Source organism: Dendrobates tinctorius, unplaced genomic scaffold (genome assembly GCF_039654945.1).
Source record: "Dendrobates tinctorius isolate UK_male_01 unplaced genomic scaffold, ASM3965494v1 ptg000120l, whole genome shotgun sequence".
In the NCBI taxonomy this organism is placed as follows: Eukaryota; Metazoa; Chordata; class Amphibia; order Anura; family Dendrobatidae; genus Dendrobates; species Dendrobates tinctorius.
Window position 1 is genome coordinate 5,986,483 of NW_027361788.1, and position 21,518 is coordinate 6,008,000.

The 21,518-nt window shown below is 39.7% G+C and overlaps 1 protein-coding gene across 6 annotated transcripts in view; it reads left to right on the forward strand.

The window, feature by feature from the left end:
• Positions 1–21,518, forward strand: part of NEK6 (NIMA related kinase 6) — a 247,120-nt gene that overhangs the window by 168,851 nt on the left and 56,751 nt on the right. For all 6 annotated transcript variants that reach the window (XM_073590703.1, XM_073590702.1, XM_073590708.1 and 3 more), the window contains 3 exons: positions 2,817–2,879; positions 14,096–14,206; positions 16,127–16,235. In XM_073590703.1, the coding sequence (XP_073446804.1) occupies positions 2,817–2,879; positions 14,096–14,206; positions 16,127–16,235 (283 nt within the window). The remainder of the gene's footprint in view (positions 1–2,816; positions 2,880–14,095; positions 14,207–16,126; positions 16,236–21,518) is intronic.

Here is a 21,518-nt window from a genome sequence, read left to right on the forward strand (position 1 = left end):
AAGGAAGGGATTGCCCACACCTGTCCATGAAATAGCCTTGGAGTCAATTGTCCAATTACTTTTGGTCCCTTTAAAAACAGGGTGGCACATGTTAAGGAGCTGAAACTCCTAAACCCTTCATTCAATTTTAATGTGGATACCCTCAAATGAAAGCTGAAAGTCTGAACTTCAACTGCATCTCAATTGTTTTGTTTAAAATTCATTGTGGTAATGTCTAGAACCAAAATTAGAAAAATGTTGTCTCTGTTCAAATATATATGGACCTAACTAACTGTACATACCCCTTCCCACCTACTTTTTTTTCCATCTATCTCTCCTCTTCTCTAGTTCAGTGAAGCCAGAGCTGTCAATCAAATAAGATGGAGATGGAGGGAACAAGAAGCAGGTGGGAAGGTGTATATAAAAGATTGGCTGCCTTGATGCATTGGGCTCCTGTGTGTTGTTTGGACAGTCATTCTGTGCTGACAGAAAAAAAAAGTTCTTAGAGGTTTTTTATATGAAATTTGAGGCACATTTATTCCAAAATCCACATCAGAAACCGTGTTTAATATTAAGAATAATTTTCACTTTTGATTTCACTTGGGAAAAACATCACGTTATTTTTATAGTAAGTTTTTTTTTTTTTGTTCTTTTTACGAGATTTTGAAAATCGCAATGGAAAAAAAGTGACATTCTTGCACCAAAGAATATGTTCACATGGATAGCACTTGTTTGATTTTTACAGCCGTGCACACGAGCCATTAGACTCAGCATCCCCGTCTTCCTGCCACCAATTGACAGCTTTCATCCTATATTGTGAATAGGAAGGGGGAGCAACAGCTCATGAAAATTGAGAATTGTGTATAAACCTATTGAAAGATTTCCTTTAAAGGGGTTGTCCTATGTTATGAATGAGCACACCGCTCCCCTGCCTCCCGGTTTCCTACTTGCTAGGGTGCATTGCACTCTTCATTGGCAGTTCCGACTGGTGTCATCGTTGCACTTATATGCATTCTCCAATGTTGCTCTGAGGCAGGATGAGGATTTAAGAGCACACTTCAGCAATCCTGGCCAGCTTTGGTGCAGCACTCTCAAGCACCATTGGAAAGAGTCTGTAAGCACTGCACATGTTCATTTAGAAGGGATGGACGGTCACCTAGGCATCAAGCTGTAAAGAATAAAAATGTAAAACTGTAATTATAATGGGAGGGAGGAGGAATTTTTTAAGCAGTAAACTGGATATTTTCTTATTTTTACACGTACTATCAAATTCTTTCCATAAATGAAGATGGGAATAACTCTTTAAGCAACAGTGATTTTTTTTTTAAGCAATTAAGTTTTTATTTAGTTGTCCAGTGTAGATATACTTTAAAAATATAGTCGTTGAACCACCATACTTATGAAAGTCCCAGTGTCTCTGGATCCTTTACAAACTGAGGAAAGATGGGAAAAGATCTGTTCAAATAATGACCCTTTGGTTTCTGGTGTCCTACATATTTGTTCCGTTTGGAGTGGATCTGTTTTCATTACAGATGTCTCTGAATACTTCCAGTGTTCTGTGTGTGTGTGCAGTGATAAAAAATGGATCCATTAACAGATGACCAACCATTACGACCTGTTTCACATAGACGTCAATGTTTAAATAAATATATATAGATAGTTGCTGTTTTTTAACTTGTTTCTCCAGTTGCGGGGCATAGAACACAACTCTTGGTATTGATGGATTTGTATAAGCCAGACTCTTCCCCATATTATAGGACAGCAGTGCTTCTAAACACCATGCATATGTGGAAGAGGCAGAGCTCGTAGTCCTCCAGACACCCACCACTAAGGGCTCATTCAGACATCTTTCTTTCTTGTATGAGTGGTATCTGTTTTCCTAGTATAGTCTATATGTCCGTTTTTTTTCTCGGACTAGGGATCCTGCACAGAGGCATGCCTGATATTGATCTGATACGCGAGTCAAAATTGACAATGCAAGTCTACAGGTCTGTGAAAAAACACAACAGAACTCGGATGCCATGTGTGTTCTGGTCAGTTTTCACAGACTGTTTGATAGAAGTTTTTTTTTCCCATCTTGGAAAAATTGATGAATCGCTAACCAAACTATCTGATGAAACTCGGACCATTTTTCTCATAAACATCACTGACGTCTATCTAAATGAGCCCTTGGGATGTAACTATTCCTAATATTTACATTTTTAGGGCTCAGTTAGACGTCCATTTTTTTTTTTTACATACAAGAAAAATAGTCCTAGTTTCATGAGTAATTGTGGTCGGAGCCTGGTCAGTTTTTCTAGGATGTAAAAATAAAAAAAAAATGATCTAATAGTCCACTAAAAACGGACAGCACTTAAATGACATCAGAGTTCTCTCCGATTTCGTTTTCACAAACCCATAGACTTACATTGCTGATTTCGATCCAGCACTTAGATTAATATCGGACATATATCTGTGATTTTGAGCAAACCAATCGATCTCAAAAATAAAAAAAATCAGATGTGCCCAACCCCAAACAATACTGGGTACGAGGGCTATCTATGAAAAACACAAGTAGAACTCGTACACCAAAAGCAGCAGCAAAATTGACTTTCATGCAGTCCATGTCTAAAACAAAATGTCGAGTCAGTCGGTGTTTTCCTGGCATGCTTCTATTTTATGAACTTCTGTATGAGCCGGATGCATTGTCCGTTCAGAGGTATTCCTGAAACCGGACGCTATGAAGAAATTCTTTTTGTTGCATTTTTTTCTTATTCCTCTTATGTAGCATATTTTTATTATTCTGTCCTTTTGTTTGATCATTCATTCCGTCCAATCACCTTGTTTGTCATTTACAGATATTTGAAATGATGGATGCCAAAGCCAGACAAGACTGCATTAAAGAAATTGACCTGCTAAAGGTAAGCCTGATTAATGATATGTATATCAATGCTGCCCCTATCATGCCTCTAATAATAGTGTGGCACGCATTAACTCTAGTTCTGGCTAAAGCAGATAGTCGACATCGCTTTTAATTTTTCTTTTCCATTTTAATCTTTTTCAGCTAATAGATTATTTGTTCTGCGTCTCAGTCATGTTCTTATCAAGGCAGGGCAAGCCATTTTTTGCTTTTCTGCAGGGAAGCCCCTTTGGCAAGTGACCTGTAGTGTTTGTGCCGGCGTGTTTTCCCTGAAGCGGCATAGCAGGGAATCAGCACGGTCACAGACAAGCGATACAGTTGTGTCCTGACCCAGTAATGAGCTTCAGCTAAACAATGATTCAATCCCAAAATAGTAGACATTATTGAGATAAAATATGTGATAAAATGTTTGGAAAATTCTAAAAATAAAAAATAAAAGAATCCTCAGTGATAAAAAAAAAAATATAATTTTTTTTTACATTTGGTAAATTCTACTAATTCCTAATAGCTTTTGCTGGAATTCTATTTGAAGGGTTTTTTTAACAGCATTTTTAGTAGCATTTTCCTTGGTTTTACACATCATTTTGTACAAAGGATGGTTCAAGGAAGTGTGCAAGTGAACACTACCAGCGGCTGCTTTGAGTGCTCTATAACATTTCCAGCCATAATCTGTGCACTCAGATTTCATATAGTAACAGCCACATTGCTCTCACAACAGTGTCTGTTAGTGCGCTAGAAGAAATGCACCTGCAGTGCCCTCGTTATATTTCTGGTCATGATCCCAGAAGGATCTCCAGCTACGTAGTCCTCAAAACAGGGCGAAGTGCAAAACTGCCATATAGTTTCAGCCAAAGTGCCCTTATAACAGTGCCTGGCAGTGCTCTAGAAGACATGCAGTGGCAGTGCCCTCATTATACCTCTGGTCATGATCCCAGAAGGATGTTCAGCTACATGGTCCTCATAACCCTTGCGAAGCACAGAACTCCAAAGTCCTCTCCTAACAGTTCCTTGCAGTGCTCTGGAAGAAATACAGTTGCAGTTCTCTCGTTATAGATCTGGTTATGATCCTAGATGACTCTTCAGCTACTTAGTCCTCAAAACAGGGCGAAGTGCAGAACTTCCATATAGTACCAGCCAAAGTGCCATAATAACAGTTCCTGGCAGTGCTCTGGAAGAAATACAGTTGCATTGCCTTCATTATACCTCTGGTCATTATTCCAGAAGGATTTCTAGAAGAAATTCAACTACAGCATCCTCCTAGTACTTCTGATCAGTGCCCAATAACGCCTCCAGACATGTAGCCCCCATAATATGACTAAGTGCAGAGCTCCCATATAGGAGCAGCCAAAGTCCCTCGTAACAATACCTGTCAGTGATCTAGAAGAAATGTAGTGGCAGTGCCCTTGTGATACCTCTGGTCATGATCCAAGAAGGATTTCCAGCTACAGTGTCCTCCTAACAGGACAAAGCACATAACTTTCATATAGTACCAGCTAAATTGCCCTCATAACAGTGCCTCACAGTGCACTGGTAAAAATTCATCTACCGTACCCTCCTAATACCTCTTACCAGTGACCAATAATACCTCCCGCCATGTATCTCTAATAATTAGAGATGGGCGGACCCCTGGATGTTCAGGTCTGGCGGGTTCTGCCGAATAGTTAAAAAGCAGTTTAGTTTAATGTAATGTCTTGTAGGTGAAATAATCGCTTTCCTCCCACAGAGCGTGCTGACAGCTTGTCATACACTGGAATGTCCAGCATTTTGATTCTCGCGAGTCAAAATGAATACCCACGTGCTTCATGTGCATTTGCACGTTCCAGCTGGTTTCAGATATATTTGACATAACGGGATGGAATTTCCCAAATCTTCCTAATATTTTATAGGCAATAATCTCTCAGAAAGACACTTTAGTGGCCTGTGGGCATTGCTTTGCTGAATATATATATTTTTGAAACATTTCACACTTGAAAATTTGCAAGTATGCTCAAAGCCAGGATCCCTGCGGAGAGAAAAAATGCCGTTTAAACACTCAAATCACAGCATCAAACAGCTCAAAATCTGGCGAGTCAGTCTGAGCAGTCACATTGCGTTGCGAATGAGCAGCGAGTGTATCTGTTTTACTGCCTGTAGGGTATTCCTTTCTAATGTGTACGCATTTATAAATTATGTCTGATATAAACCCTGAACGCACAGAAGTCAGCGTACAAGGAGCTCAACAAATCAAAAGTAACAATAATGTAAGTTTCAAGTAGGTTCCCGAGAAACCGTTTAATGCAATACAAGGTCAGCAGTTTGTGGGGCATATGGAGCAGGTGGAGCGCCCCTCGTCTTTGGCGTTAACACATGACAGTCCAAGGTTGCAGTCAATATATGATGGGAGGGAGAGAAACCACTTTAGTTTGACTGTCAGAATCCCTGGTTAGCATTTTAAAGGAAAAGTATTTAGTTGTCCTTCTGTTAATTGACAGATCCCATCTTGGAGTTTTTTGTTTCTCTCTTTTTTCTTCTACTTTTTATTTTCCATTGTGTCATAAAAAAAAGACTAAGCAAAACAACAAATGTGAAATGCATATTTTCACTAAAGGATTACTATCTATTATAACTGTAGTTAAAGAGTTACCATATTTCATGCAGATTTGAGAATGATTAACAACCTTTAATTAGATTTCACATTTCTTCATTCTATTACTATTGTTCTTTTGTGTTTTTTTTTTTCCCTTTTACCAATGTACTGGAGCATAGCATGATAATAAAAGTGCCAACATGCAGTGTCGCACTAGATACCACTAATCAGTATAACATTCAGATTTCAGCATTATATAAAAGTGCACCACTTGTTATAGAAGATGCATGAAAAACATATCAAAGGAGAGCGGACAGAAGGTTTTCTGTCAAAGTATTCTGACTGCAGGATAGATACCTATTATAGAATCATAGAATGGTAGAGTTGGAAGGGACCTCCTGGGCCATCTGGTCCAACCCCCTGCTCAAAGCAGGATTCGCTAAATCATCCCAGTCAGATGTCTGTCCAGCCTCTGTTTGAAGACTTCCATTGTAGGAGAACTCACCACTTCTCGTGGCAGCCTGTTCCACTCATTGATCACTCTAACTGTCAAAAAGTTTTTTCTAATATCTAATCTGTGTCTCCTCCCATTCAGTTTCATCCCATTGCTTCTAGTCTTTCCTTGTGCAAATGAGAATAAAATTGATCCTTCTACAATGTGACAGCCCTTTAGATATTTGTAGACAGCTATTAAGTCTTCTCTCAGTCTTCTCTTTTGCAAACTAAACATTCCCAAATCCTGCAACCTTTCCTCATAAGACAGGGTTTGCAGACCGGTCACCATTCTGGTCGCTCTTTTCTGAACTTGCTCCAGTTTGTTGATGCCTTTTTTAAAATGTGGTGCCCAAAACTGGACACAATATTCCAGATGAGGTCTGACCAAAGAGGAGTAGAGGGAAATAATGACTTCACGTGATCTAGACTGTATGCTTCTGTTAATACATCCTAGAATTGCATTTGCCTTTTTTGCTGCTGCATCACACTGTTGACTCATATTCAGTCTGTGATCTATTAGTATACCCAAGTCTTTTTCACATGTGCTCTCACTTAGCCCTATTCCTCCCATTCTGTATATGCTTTTTTCATTTTTATTGCCCAAATGTAGTACTTTGCATTTCTCCCTGTTAAAAACCATTCTTTTAGTTGCTGCCCACTTCTCCAGTTTATTTATATCTTTTTGAATCCTCTCTCTCTCTTCTCTAGTATTAGCTATCCCTCCTAGCTTTGTGTCATCAGCAAATTTAATCAGTTTACCCTCAATTCCTTCATCTAAATCGTTGATAAAGATGTTGAACAATACAGGGCCCAGGACAGAGCCCTGTGGTACCCCACTTGAGACATTCTTCCAACTGGATGTGCAGCCATTTACGACCACTCTTTGGGTCCGATCACTAAGCCAGTTATGAATCCACCTAACAGTTGCCTTGTCCATTCCATACTTAGTCATTTTTTCAATAAGGATTGTATGAGAGACTTTGTCAAATGCTTTGCTGAAGTCAAGATATACTATATCTACAGCATTTCCTTGATCCACCCAATCAGTGATTCCGTCATAGAAGGAAATTAAGTTAGTCTGACATGACTTATTAGTTACAAACCCATGCTGACTCTGTTTAATCACTTCATTCTTATCCAGGTACTGACATAAATGTTGTTTAATAATTTGTTCAAAAATCTTTCCTGGTATAAAAGTAAGACTCACCGGCCTATAGTTGCCTGGGTCCACCTTCTTCCCCTTTTTGAAGATAGGAACAACATTTGCTCTTCTCCAGTCTTCTGGCACTTTTCCTGTTCTCCAAGAATTTTCAAAGATTATGGAGAGGGGTTCAAAAATTTCTTCTGCTATCTCCTTCAGTACTCTGGGGTGTAATTCATCTGGACCTGGAGACTTGAATTCATTTAGGTTAGCTAAGTGTTTCCTCACTATCTTTCTGTTTATAGATATCCTGGATTCTTCTATTCCCTTAATAGGACAGTGAAGAACAGTTGATGCTACATTTCCTTTCTGAGAGAAAACAGATGCAAAATAGGAATTTAAAAGTTCAGCCTTCTCAACATCCTGTCTTACCATTTCATCATTTTCATCCTGTAAAAATCCTATAGCATCTTTGACTTTTCTTTTACTTTTGACATATCCCCAAAATCCTTTATTATTACTTTTGACATCTCTTGCAAGCCTCAATGCATTTTCAGCTTTAGCTAATCTGATTTGTGCCCTGCAGGTTCTGCAGACAGCATTATATTCTTCTTTAGATATACCTCCCTCTTTCCATTTTATAAACATTTTTTTCTTTTTAGCATGTGCTTAATTTCTGTGTTTATCCATCCTGGTTTCCTTAAATGCTTCTTATTCTTCCCTCTATTCGGAATTGTTAACAACTTTGCTTTGAGAATTTCATTTTTCAAGATTTCCCATCCTTCCTGGACATTTTTGTCTTTAAGGATATCCAGCCATTGGATCCCTCCAATTCTCTTTCTGAATCCCTTAAAATCTGCCTTTCTGAAATCTAACCTTGACGTCTGAGTCTTCACAGGTCTTCCGCCTCTAGTTATCCAAAATTCTAAAATAGCATGGTCGCTACCTCCTAGGGTCCCAGCCACTTTTACCTCCTCAACCATTTCCTCCTTGTTTATAAGGATTAGATCCAAGGTAGCAGTTCCCCTTGTTTTCTCCCCTACCTTCTGGAAGATAAAGTTGTCAGCAAGAGAGGATAAGAATTTCCTTGACCTGTTAGTTTTGCCTGAGAGAGATTCCCAACAAATGTCTGGATAGTTGAAATCTCCCATGACAACTATGTCATATTTTTTGGAGAACTTGGCCATTTGATGCATAAAGAGTTCATCCATATCTTCAGCTTGCACAGGCGGCCTGTAGTAAATGCCTACAATGGTGTCCTTTCCATTGTTCTGTCCTTGTATTCTTACCCAAACAGTTTCCACAGAACTCCCAGTCTCTGAAGCTTCATTCTCTGTGCAAATATACGCGTTTCTAACATACAATGCGACACCTCCTCCTCGTTTATCAAGTCTGTTTCTTGCAAATAAGTTGTATCCTTCTAGTCTTGTATTCCAATCATGTGTATCGTCCCACCAAGTTTCAGTGATTCCAATGACATCATATTTCTTTTCCTGTGTTAGTAGTTCCAATTCTCCTTGTTTGTTGCCCATGCTTTGTGCATTAGTATAGAAACATTTTAGTTTGTGATTGGTTTCTCTTTCTGCAATATTTTTATTATTTAGATTCTTTTGTCTTTGTTCTTCCTTTTCACTTCTAAAAGCAAAGTTCTCAATAGCATTTGTCAGGTATAGCTTTTTCTGGTCTTTTGCTTCCCTTCCCATGTTGTTCTAGTTTAAAGCTCTCCTTACAAGTGTAGCAAGGCGACTTCCAAATACATGTTTTCCAGTCTTCGTAAGGTGCACCCCATCTCTAGCAAGTAGTCCATCGTATAAGTAATTCACTCCGTGATCCAGAAATCCAAATCTTTGCTGACGGCACCATTGACGTAGCCAGTTGTTCACCTGCAGAATCTTATTCCACCTCCTTGTTCCATGGCCATCCACTGGGAGGATGGAAGAGAAGACCACCTGCGCTCCCAGTTCTTTCACTTTCTTGCTTAAGTCTTTGAAGTCTCTGCAGATGGTTTCCAGGTCATTTCTTGCGGTGTCATTTGTCCCCACATGTAGTAGCAGGAATGGGTAGTCATCTGTAGGTCTGAAGAGTCCTGATATCCTGTCAGACACATCTTTAATTTTTGCACCTGGAAGACAGCACTTTTCTCTTGAAGTTATATCCAGTCTGCAGATAGCTGCCTCTGTTCCTCTCAACAGGGAATCCCCCATGACCACCACTCTCCGATTCTTCTTCACAACATTTTTCTTTCTCCATCCAGGAGGACTCTGAAGGCGTACAAGGTTGCTGTTTGTTGGCAAAGTCTTATCCTGATGTATTTCTTCATCGTTTTCCTGCGTGAGAGCCTGGTACTGGTTCCTGAGCAGTATGGGTGCTGACTGCCTCCTGATCCTCCTGCTTCTCTGGGTCACATGTCTCCATTCCTCTGTTTCTTCAGGTGCACTTCAAATTTCTTCTCTTTCTGTAACATGAAGAGATAATTCTGCTCTGTCCAAGAACTCTTCACCTTCCTTAATGATCTTCAACGTAGCTAACCTCTCTTCGAGATTTTGCAACTTTTCCTCCAACAGGGACACAAGCTTGCATTTGTGGCATGTGAAGTTTAACTTTTCCACTGGTAAGTCTGTGAACATGTAGCAAGAAATGCAGCTCACCAAATGGCTCCTGGCCTCTTCCATATTGAGATTTTTTAAAAATAATGAAAGATGAGCCAAAAATTCTCCTCAAGACTCTTCCCCTGGTTTTCCGATTTCCTCTTTTCAGCTGCAACGGCCAAAACCCAGTGATCGTTGAGCTCGCGGAGACTCTTCACTTATCCCAGAAGGCACTGGAAATATGCAAATGATCTCCTCAAGACTCTTCTTATCTGATTATATGCCTGCATTTGTCTTTTAAAGGCTTGTGAACATCCCACGATTATATCGGATGAGTGCTGTCTGTCGTTTTCACAGATAGCACTCGTACCTATGATGCTTGCTCTATGGGGCTGTGCACATATCCGATTTTTCAGAAAAAAGGAAGACTTGATCCAAGTGTGTGATCAATATAGGCAATGCAAGTCAATGGGAACGTGAAAAACATTGGACCACACTCTGATGACAGCCGAGTGCGGTCTCATTTTCAAGGAGTTACAGAATCGAGAGGGTGGAGAACATTTATTTTTCTCTCCACTGATTCCACTCTGATCAAAATCTCTGACCAAACTCTTGACCAAACTCTTGACCAAACTCTTGACCAAACTCTTGACCAAACTCTTGACCAAACTCTTGACCAAACTCTTGACCAAACTCTTGACCAAGCTCTTGACCAAGCTCTTGACCAAAATAACTGGACCATTTTTCTCGAATGGAGAAAAAAAACATCATGTGCACCTACCCTGATGGTGATTTCAGGCAGTCCCATTGTTTGGGCAAAGTTCACAGTATATTGCGATACTCACCTATCTCAGATCTTTCTAAAAAATAATTCTTATGAATAGGGATAATACAAAAGGTTGGCACTACTTGTAGGCCAGTCCTGCCCAGTTTTCCTGTAGCTCAAACGCTGAGGCGTACTGAGATGACTGATCTGCACGTAAGACACTCCTCCCTGAATTCTAAATCCTGCGGATAATTGTGAACATGGCAGTTTTGGGTATGAGCCATGGACGTATGCCTCAATGCCAGAGGCTTTCAGTCACGTATACCTTGGAGATAAAAACGGTGCTTCTAAAACCCTTAAATGTTGAACATTGTGGCTTGTGCAGTGTAACTGCAAGCTGTTGTTATGCAGACATAGGCTCCTTGCACATACCCAAAGTCGCTGTGTTAACAAGCATCCGTGGGATTTAGAAGTCAGCATTTGACAGACATCTGGAGCATGCACATTGTTACCTTAAACCTATGTCACGTAGGCATAGGTCTATTATTCATTATTATTATGCCCGAAGTTGTGGAGTTCATGAGCTTCTCCGGGATTTAGAATTCAGGGAGGAGAGTGTAAGAGCACAGCAGAAATCTCTGTGGGCGTGCTCACCGGTGACTGGGCAGGACTGGTCCACGCATGTTGATATGCGAATATGAGACTGGTCAGGACTGGCCCACGCATAGTGCATGCCTTTTGGACTTGTCCTATTCGTAAGAATATGTGGAAAAAGAAGTTTGAATCCCAATGTAGTATGAACTTTCCCTAAACAATGGGGTTTGTAATATCACCATTAAAAGACTAATGTAGCCATGTCATTGGTTAATAGGTGTTGATCCTTCTGTCAGGATTTTTTTTTAAATATGTTGTTGAAGAGCTTCATGGCAAGAAACAATTAATACATGACAATATGAATCCCAAGTTTTGGAGCTTTATTTAAGGAGAAGACATGTTCATGAAATCTTTGGAATTAGAATGGAAAATTGAGAAGAAACTGGTTCAGTAAGCACAGTAAAGCAGGTGCAGCTGATCCAAATAGGGGTCTGGATAGGTGATTTAGCGACTTATCCAAAAAATCCCAGGCCACATTTTTATTGTCACTTTGGAAAACACGACCATGGATGATACAATTATAAGTGATAAATGTCTACAGCTCAGTATACCAGTATGAACTCCTTTACTACAAGTTATACAATGGTTACCACCAGCCTCACAATAAATAAAAAATCAGTACTGTGTTGATTTATATTTCATGGACACTGGAAAAAAGTCTTTATTTTTATGGACTCTTCAAAACAGTTGGCGACCCCTACAGCAGACTGTCACGTAGCTACCGTCATTTACCAATCCTGGAGACACGAGGCTTTCAGAGGACATGAGATGGTCTGTGTAAAGTGAAAAATCCATTGGTGGTAAAGAGCAAGTGGGGGGACAGGGCTCAGTAACTAAATAGTAGGTTCTAGGGTCTGCGAAAAGTGTACAGATTTTGGCTGCTATGGAGTTTTCTAATAAAGTTGTTTATTTAATGGATACATTTTTACATGTTCAAGTCTATAAGAGTAGTGCTATCAACTACCCTCTTTCATAGTTCAATCTTCAGCGGTTTACTATCTTAGTGTCATTTTGGCCTCCATCTGACCATTTGAACTCCATGGAGACATGAAGGCAAAAAAGCTGTGTAAACCCGGCATAAAATTATTTTTGATTATTATCTTTGGTCTTTATTTTACTATCCATTTAGATCCATGTAGATTATTTTGTTTCTTATATAAAAGTGAAAAAGGAAATTGCAAGCTCTCCTGTTTCCGACTTTTAGGTTTTGGAGAGCCTGGCGCAGAAGTCTTTGCAAGGCGATGATCAGTTGGAAAAAAGAAGGTGGGCATGACCAGCTCGATGTAAGTAGGGTAAAATTAACACGTTGTTTCAAACATTTAAAATCCATAAAGGAGTGATGAGTGGATACTGATCATCAACGCGTTCCAGACACTATTGCCCAGATTCATCATTGCCTTTGTGTCTTTTTTTCTTTTGCGCCCAATTCATTCTTTTATTTGCGCCTTTTTTGAAGTCTATTTTATATTTGCTCACCTGTTTTTTTGTGTGTTATTTTTCTGCATTATGGCCAAAGTTAAGCGATTCCAGATGTTTTTGCAAGATTCATCAATTACGACTTTCTAAAAAGTCACAAAATTTGGCACAATTTCACTCCAGTTGTCTCATGGTGTATTTACGAGTATGCCAGAGTTTTTGTGCAATTTTTGTGACTTTCGGCTCCAAAAGTCCCAAAAGCAGTTCAAGACAGGGAAAAGATCCATTTTTTACTTTGTGCCAAATTCATGAATTGCGTGTGCTATTTTGAGGAATTTGGCGCCAAAAACAGAAACTAATACCACAAGAGAAAAAAGGGAAGTGACTTAAAAAAAAAATGGAAATAATGAATCGGGACCTATGTGCGATCTTAATCACAATGAAACACCCTACCCTATTTCAACATGATTAAAGGGGTAGTCCACTACTAGGACAACCTCTTCTTGACCTAATTGTTTTCCCCGTCTGTACTCCCCTCCTGTGCTGGCATCATTCCCGCTGTCTTGTTAGTCGCGGTCCCGTGGCTCTCATGTGGTTGTTATGACACGTGAACCTGGCGCCCAATCAGCGCTGGCATTATTGGCCCTACCTTCAGATGTATTGAACATGAAGATGAGGTCCGGGCTGAAGCTGATCTTGGACTTTCCTCTTCATGTTCAGTTCGTACAAAGGCGGGAACAGTGACGCCAGCGCTGATTGGGCACTGGGGTCACATGCCACAACACCGCACAAGAGCCTCGGGAACGCGAATTCCAACACCGCAGGAACGGCGCTGTCACGTGAGGCAAGTATAAGCTTTATTATGTTATCGGGGCCTAACATTTAGATCGAGAAGGGGTTGTCCTAGTAGTAGACGACCCCTTGAAGAACGCATATAGCGATTGAAACGTGTTGATGATCAGTATCCACTCATCGATCTTCTATGGGTTTTAAATGTTTGGACTAAAGTGATGATTTTAACCTTGGATCGTGCTGGACAAATCCACCACTTTTTTTTCCAGCTTCTTTAAAGCATATTTTCTGTAACTGCAGTTACCGTAATTTTGTAAAAAAAATTGCCAGAACTCTAGTTAATGTTAAAAGGGTTTTCCAGTCCATGTGACTGCAGACTTCCAAATCGTGACAGTGTGTTCCCGTGTGAGTGGGTGGTGACATGACCACATGTATGAGATTTGCAAATTTTGGTAGGTCATGTACCAAGTAAACTCCAGAATGTCTCTCAATAGAAGGAAAGTGAGAAAAGCCAGATAAGTCTAGTCGATAAGTTACTGCAAATATGCAAATCGCACACATGCTGTTATATGACCGCTCAGTCGCACAGGATATACAGGAAAATCCTGACAGTGTGCACATTACACACTTAGACCGGAAATCTCCTTTAAGTGTAAATTCCATATGGCATATGGAAATAATATGGACAAGTACAAAACTTTCCAATGTAAATCAATTTGTCTCCAGATGTGTGTTTTTTGTTTTTTTTGGCCATCAGATTTTATTCATTCCATCTCGTTCTTTCTGATTTGTCATGCAGCAATTGAACCACCCGAATATTATCAAGTACCTGGACTCATTTATAGAAGACAATGAGTTGAACATCGTTTTGGAGTTGGCAGATGCTGGAGATCTCTCTCAGATGATTAAAGTAAGGGCCAACGCTTTTTATTTTTCAGATGTGTATTTTTTTTTCTGAGTATCGCATATACAGTATGTTTACCAAGTGCTTTAACCATAATGTGCAGAGGTAGATAGAATAGCTTTATTACTGGTTTTGTAAAAGAACTGCTGAAAGCAGCGGTAATGTTTATTTAGGACAAAGCCTATCTGGAACTGTGATCTCTCAACTGCTCAAAATATTCTTGCTTAGCAGTTAAATGTGTTTTTAGGTAAAAAAAACATTCTGTTTTTAAAGAGGACCTCACAATTTTGGGTCACTTTTCACTTGGTGACAGGTGCTCTTTAAATAACAATTGTAATGAAGTGTGATTGATCACGTTTGTCATTGATCACAAGAAAATACAGCAAGGAATTTGTGAAGTACCGTACAAGGATCACAATAGTCCAGCTCAGCAAAAAGGTTCATAGTACTCAAAGTTTCACTTATCAGACATTCAACAGTAGAAAAGAGACCGTTGCTCTTCAAGCTATCTTTAAAAAAAAAAAAAAAAAAGTATCTTGTGGGACATTCACCCAAGACACGAACTGTTTTTTTTTTTTTTTTGTGGGCAGTGCCTTTATGGGGTACAATTGGCCATTTTATTGCACATACACTAGACATTACCTATAGTAGCACAAACACTTGAAAGACTTGTCACTTGTGCCAAAAAATTTAGTTAAATACCCAGTAAAAAAAAATCCCCCAGTTCCCCTGATTCTGCTGTGTCGCTCCATTGCATAGATATCACATTTGATGTTTTGGAGCTCAGTTTGTGACATCTCTGTTTGCAATCCAACTGGTCGTTTCTCCAGAGTCTTCTCTCTCTCCTTTCCACGCACTGCTAATCAGGATGAACTAACAGTCTATCAGTCTCAGACGCTCATGAGCTGTGATTGGTAGCATCTGAGAGGGAGAGGTGAAGGCGCATATCCCCAGAGTAGACTCTGGAGAAAGCACCTGCTGGTCTGCAAAGCTAAGATTTCACATACTGCGCTCCAAAAGCAACAAATGTGATATCTCAGCAATGGAACAACTCAGCAAAAAAAGCAAGAGAACGGCAGGATCAAGGAGCTCAAGGATATTTACAAGGTATTTAACTCCAATTTTTAGAGTAAGTAGCGCCCATGAATTTGCCTGTTATCCTCCATGTTCATATTAGGTTCTGATCCGTGTTTCTTGATCTTTCCTCTCTCTGCCATTGAGAAGGTGTGTGAGCAGTGTGTATTTAGCTTTGTGATAATGCATCAATTTCAACTTTCCGAGAAAGATTAATGTAGGGTCAAAAGAGAACACAATGGCTGTCATTAGTAAAGCGCTCTGTGCTTTCTCTGCCCAGCAGGACAGGTCTGTGACCCTTTCTGCCAAGGCAAATAAAGCTGACCTTCTGCAATCAATGAGTAGACACTCAGCTGCCAAAGAAAGCTGGCAGGAAGGCGATTGCCAAGGCAGATTTTCATCATCATGTCCACCTTACTTTTGAAATGTTTTCTGCCCTGGTTTTAGACGCATACCAGATTCTGAGAAGCGCTTATTAAGATTTTCCATATTATAATTATACTGCAAAATATTTAATTTTGCTTTGGGCAAATATTCCATTTGTCGAAGTTTATGGTTCTGAGACTCTAAATATGTTATTTAAGGTAATTAAGACAAGAGATGCTCATTATACTCAGACGCCATCTCCACCTGTCAGGTTTTGTTTTGTTCCACATCGATTTGACGAATGTGAGAAAAGGGTTATTAAACCCCCTTAGAAGGTCACAAATTTGTTTCTAAAATGGTTTATTTTACAGTCTGTCCTCTCATAAAATCATTTTCTTCTTGTTTTCTTATGTGTTTGATGTTTCGGCATTTTACCTGAAATTGTACGATGTCTTAACATTGGCTCTTCTGCTGTTCTCATCATAGTATTTTAAGAAACAGAAGAGATTAATACCGGAGAGGACGGTATGGAAGTACTTTGTGCAGTTGTGCAGTGCTGTGGAACATATGCATTCCCGCCGGATCATGCACAGAGGTAATCTCGCCATCCATCCATGGCCGGTTCATACTGCAGACTAAACACCTAATCCTGCACTCTATGCAGGAATCCAGCTGTCTTCTACATAACAAATATTGTATCACGCTGTATATCAAATTGTAGAAAGTCTGTGGACTCAACTAAATAGTCACTGAAAACTAAATGCTGCCATAGATATATAGACCAAAAAATGCACGTGATAGTATGATTGGCCATGTACATTGTAATATATATATATATATATATATATATATATATATATATATATATATATATATATATATATATATATATATATATATATATATATAAAATTACACACACAGTGGGTATGGAAAGTATTCAAACCCCTTTAAATTTTTCACTCTGTTTCATTGCAGTCATTTGGTAAATTGAAAAAAAGTTATTTTTTTTCTCATTAGGCTACTTTTACACATACTGGGTTTTTTGCGGCCCATTTTTACTCCCGCAAAAACGGGCCACAAAAAACCTCGGATCGGTGTACCGCAAAAACAAGCTACCTTTTTTTTGTGGTACCATAGTTTTAAATGGAGGCCGCAATCTATTGGGGCCGCAAAAATGGTCCGCAAATACACGGCAGGTGTAAAAGCAGCCTTAATGTACACTCTGCACCCCATCTTAACTAAAAATACAAAATTGTAGAAAGTTTTGCAAATTTATTAAAATATAAAAACTGAAATATCACATGGTCATTAGTATTCAGACCCTTTGCTCAGACACTCATATTTCAGTCACATGCTGTCCATTTACTTGTGATACTCCTTGAGATGGTTCTACTCCTTCATTGGAGTCCAGCTGCGTTTAATTAAACTGATAGGACGTGATTTGTAAAGGCACACACCTGTCTCTATATACGACCTCACTGCTCACAGTGCATGTCAAACCAAATGAGAATCATGAGGTCAAAGGAACTGGCCAAGGAGCTCAGAGACAGAATTGTGGCAAGGCACAGATCTGACCAAGGTTACAAAAGAATTTCTGCTGTACTCAAGGTTCCTAAGAGCACAGTGGCCTCCATAATCCTTAAATGGAAGAAGTTTGGGACCACCAGAAGTCTTCCTAGACCTGGCTGTTCAGCCAAGCTGAGCAATCGTGGGAGAAGAGCCTTGGTGAGAGAGGAAAATAAGAACCCCCAGATCACTGTGGTTGAGGTCCACAAATGTAGTAGGGAGATGGGAGAAAGTTCCACAAAGTCAACCATCACTGCAGCCCTCCACCAGTCGGGACTTTATGGCAGAGTGGCCCGACGGAAGCCTCTCCTCAGTACCAGACATATCAAAGCCCGCATAGCGTTTTCTAAAAAACACATGAAGTACTCCCAGTCTATGAAAAATGAGATTCTCTGGTCTGGTGAGACGAAGATAGAACTTTTTGGTGATAATTCTAAGCGGTATGTGTGGGTAAAAAACAGGCACTGCTCATCACCTGCCCAATCCAATCCCAACAGCGAAACATGGTGGTGACAGTATCATGCTATGGGGGTGTATTTCAGCTGCAGGGACAGGATGACCGGTTGCAATTGAAGGAAACATTAAAGCGGCCAAGTACTGAGATATTCTGGATGAAAACCTCTTCCAGAGTGCTCTGGACCTTAGACTTGGCCGAAGGTTCACCTTCCAACAAGACAGTGACCCTAAGCACACAGCTAAAATAACAAAGGAATGGCTTCAGAACAACTCTGTGACCATTCTTGACTGTCCCAGCCAGAGCCCTGACCTAAACGCAATTGAGCATCAATGGAGAGACCTGAAAATGGCTGTCTACCAAAGTTCACCATCGAACCTGATGGAACTGGAGAGGATCTGCAAGGAAGAAAGGCTGAGGATCCCCAAATATATCATTCCCAAGAAGATCCCTGACCGGTATTTAAAAGTAAGTCGGGGTTCGTCCATTCTAAAAAAAAAAAAAACTTGCTGATTGGTCATTTCACTTAGTTAGAAATTGGCCCTATTGTGTGTCACTAAAAATTAGGGAAAGTAGCAAGTTGAAGACAAGGACTGGTGGGAATGGTGACATTCTGAACAACGCAACACAACATGTAAGAAAATAGAATCTAAGAAAAAAAATTCAATGAACAATCTTATAGGCATTGGTGGTTAAGACAAACTTTTCGAGAAAAGCTTTAACAACGTTTTACAGAAGCCAAAATCATCTTCTCAAAGATCTGGCCTGGTTTTGCAGTTCAAGCACCGAGGGGTGAATGTAACACACCACTCTTCTCTAGCATTGATCCAGTTAAGAAAAAACCTTACTCCAGATTTCTGTCTCCCTTACATCTCGTCCTGTTACCTCTGTGAACATTTTATTTCATCCAGCCTTTGAAGCCCGGCTCTGATTGGACCTGATGAAACTGTCAGAGGGTGATATGTTTTGATTCCTTTATGAAAGTGTTGTCACATCACAGCTGTGAAGTGCAGAATACAAAGGCTTCGATCAGAGTTTTGGATTTGTGTTGTGTTTAGGGCATTGGGACTCATGGCTTCACAGAGTCATATGTGTTTTCGGTGAAAGTTTTCTCAGAAGTAGAAAAACTGAATCGTATTTTAGTAAAATTGTTGCAAAACCCGTCTTCTTGCTCAGTTTGATCGCTTCCTGGTAATTGTTATTTCACGTTGTAAAACTGAACCGTTTTCCTCTATCATTTTCCCTTTTTTTGTACTTTTCTATTTTCAATCCCCACTTTTTGAGAGACACAACTCTTTAAATTTTTCTTTTAAATTCCTGTTTTGCAAATAATTGTTTTTTAAATGTGTAGAAAAGGTTCCAATATGATTTGCATCAGTTCGGCACAGATTTCCACATCTGTGTCTGCATTGATTCAATAAGGCCGCCTAAAGAGGCATATGGATTTCTTTCAGAAATACAATTACGGTGGTCGTAAAGCTTTTCATTCCACTTCCGCATGAATATTTACCAAAAGACTAAACTAGAGTTTCGTCAGAGACTGGGGATTTTTTTTGTGTTAGGTTTTTCATCTCTCAAAAACAGATTTCCTTGAAACCCACATATTCTTATAATTAGTCTATATATTGACACGGGCGTTATGTCGTTACACCTACGTTTGCGCTATTCACTGAACAATCAGTATTTTAAATTGTTTCTTTCTTAGCAGTTTTCTAGTACTTTGTGTGGGCAAAAAATAACCACAAAGCTGTTGTGAAAGTTTGCTGAGAAATTAGGCATCCTGAACATATGCTTCATAGGTCAAAGTGGGTGGATTCACATATTTCCACTTTTAGAATCTGTATTTAAAGAAACTTTCCTCAATATTATTGTTGTAGTGTTTGGACAGAACTTGCACATAACACGAGAAATTGAACATAAGTATTTATTATATCACAGCACTGTACAGAGATTGTCAGTGGCAGCCAATTTGTCACAATACATATACAAACTATAGAGACTCCAATGGGCTATAGAGTGGTTTGCAAAATAATTCACCCCTTGGCTTTTTACCTATTTTTTTTACATTACAACCTGTGTTTAAATATTTCTGCAATCTGATTTGTGTGTGATGCATCAGCACTAAATAGTTGGTGAAGTGAGAAAAATATAGGTATAAATTAGAGTTATGGGATCAAAAAACTAAAAATTGGCATGTGCACATGTATGCATTCACCTATTTTTCTAGGAAACCCCTAAAAGTTTCTGGTGCAAGCAATTACCATCATACATTCCATGCTTGGTGACAGGATGTCCCTCTATGTGCAATCTAAGTGTCACACGTCTGTCAGGTATATACACTTTACGTTTTCTGAACAGCCACAGAAGCTGCAACACCAATAACAAGAGGCCCCACTAACCAAGCACCACAAAGACCAAGGAGATCTCCAAACACCGCCATGAAGACCAAGGAGATCCCCACACAACACCACGAAGACCAAGGAGATCCCCACACAACACCACGAAAACCAAGGAGATCTCAAAACAACACCATGAAGACCAAGGAGATCTCCAAATAACAGCACGAAGAGAAAGGAGATCTCCAAACAACACCACGAAGACCAAGGAGATATCCAAACAACACCACGAAGACCAAGGAGACCTCCAAAAAGGGACAAAGTTGTTGAGAAGTACAAGTCAGGGTTGGATTGTAAGGAAAAAAAAATACAAAAATCCCAATCTCTGATGATCCCCCGGAGCACCGTCAAATCCATTATCATCCAATGGAAAGAACATGGTACCACAACAAACCTTCCAAGAGAGGGCCACCTACCAAATCTCTCAGCCCAGGCAAGAAGCACATTAATTAGAGAGGCAACACAGAGACCAAAGGTAACCCTGAAGGAGCTGCAGAGTTCCCAGTTCTATACGACCACAATAAGCTGTACACTCCATAGAGGTGGCCTTTATGGAAGAGTGGGCAGAAAAAAAGTTTTTACTTGCACACAAGAATTGGAAGGCTCGTTTTGAGTTTGCCAATAGACATGTGGGAGACTCTCCACTCCAAATGAATGGAGGAAGGTGCTTTGGTCAGATGAGAACAGAATTGAACTTTTTGGCAAACGCTATGTCTGATGCCAAACCAACACAGCTCATCACCCCAAGAACATCATGTCCACAGTAAAACGTGATGATTGCAGCATCATGCTGTGGTAATTTTTTTGGCACCAGGGACAGGGAAAATGGTCCAAGTGGAGGGGTAGATGGATGGTGTGAAACACAGGAATATTCTTGAGCAAAACCAGTTTTAGTCTGTCAGTGAATTGAGACTGGGACGGAGGTTCTCCTTCCATCAAGACAATGACCCAAAGCATACTGTTAAGACAACTCTCAAGTGGTTTAAGGGGAAACGGTTAAATGTTTTAAAGTGGCCGAGTCACAGCTCAGATCTTAATCCAATTGAGAATCTAGTTCACCAGAGGAAACCATCTAACTTGAAGACCTGGAGCAGTTTTGTCCTGAGGAATGGGCAAAAATCCTAGTGGCCAGATCTAGAAAGTTCATAAAGACTTATCCAAAGCAATTTGCAGCTGTAATTGTTGCAAAAGGAGGCTCTACAAAGTACTGACTTTATGGTTGGTGAATAGTTCTGCAGAGTGAAGTTTTCATTGATTTTGTCCTAATTGTTATTTGCGTCACAATAAAAAGAAAACCAAATGTTTACAGTTGTAGGCATTTTCTTTACATGAACTGATGCAAACCCTCAAAAAAACCTGTGAAATTCTAGGTTGTGAGGTAGCAAAACATGAAAAATGCCAAGGGATATGAATACTTTCGCAACCCACTGTAGGCGGCCATATATTAAACTTTGCAAAA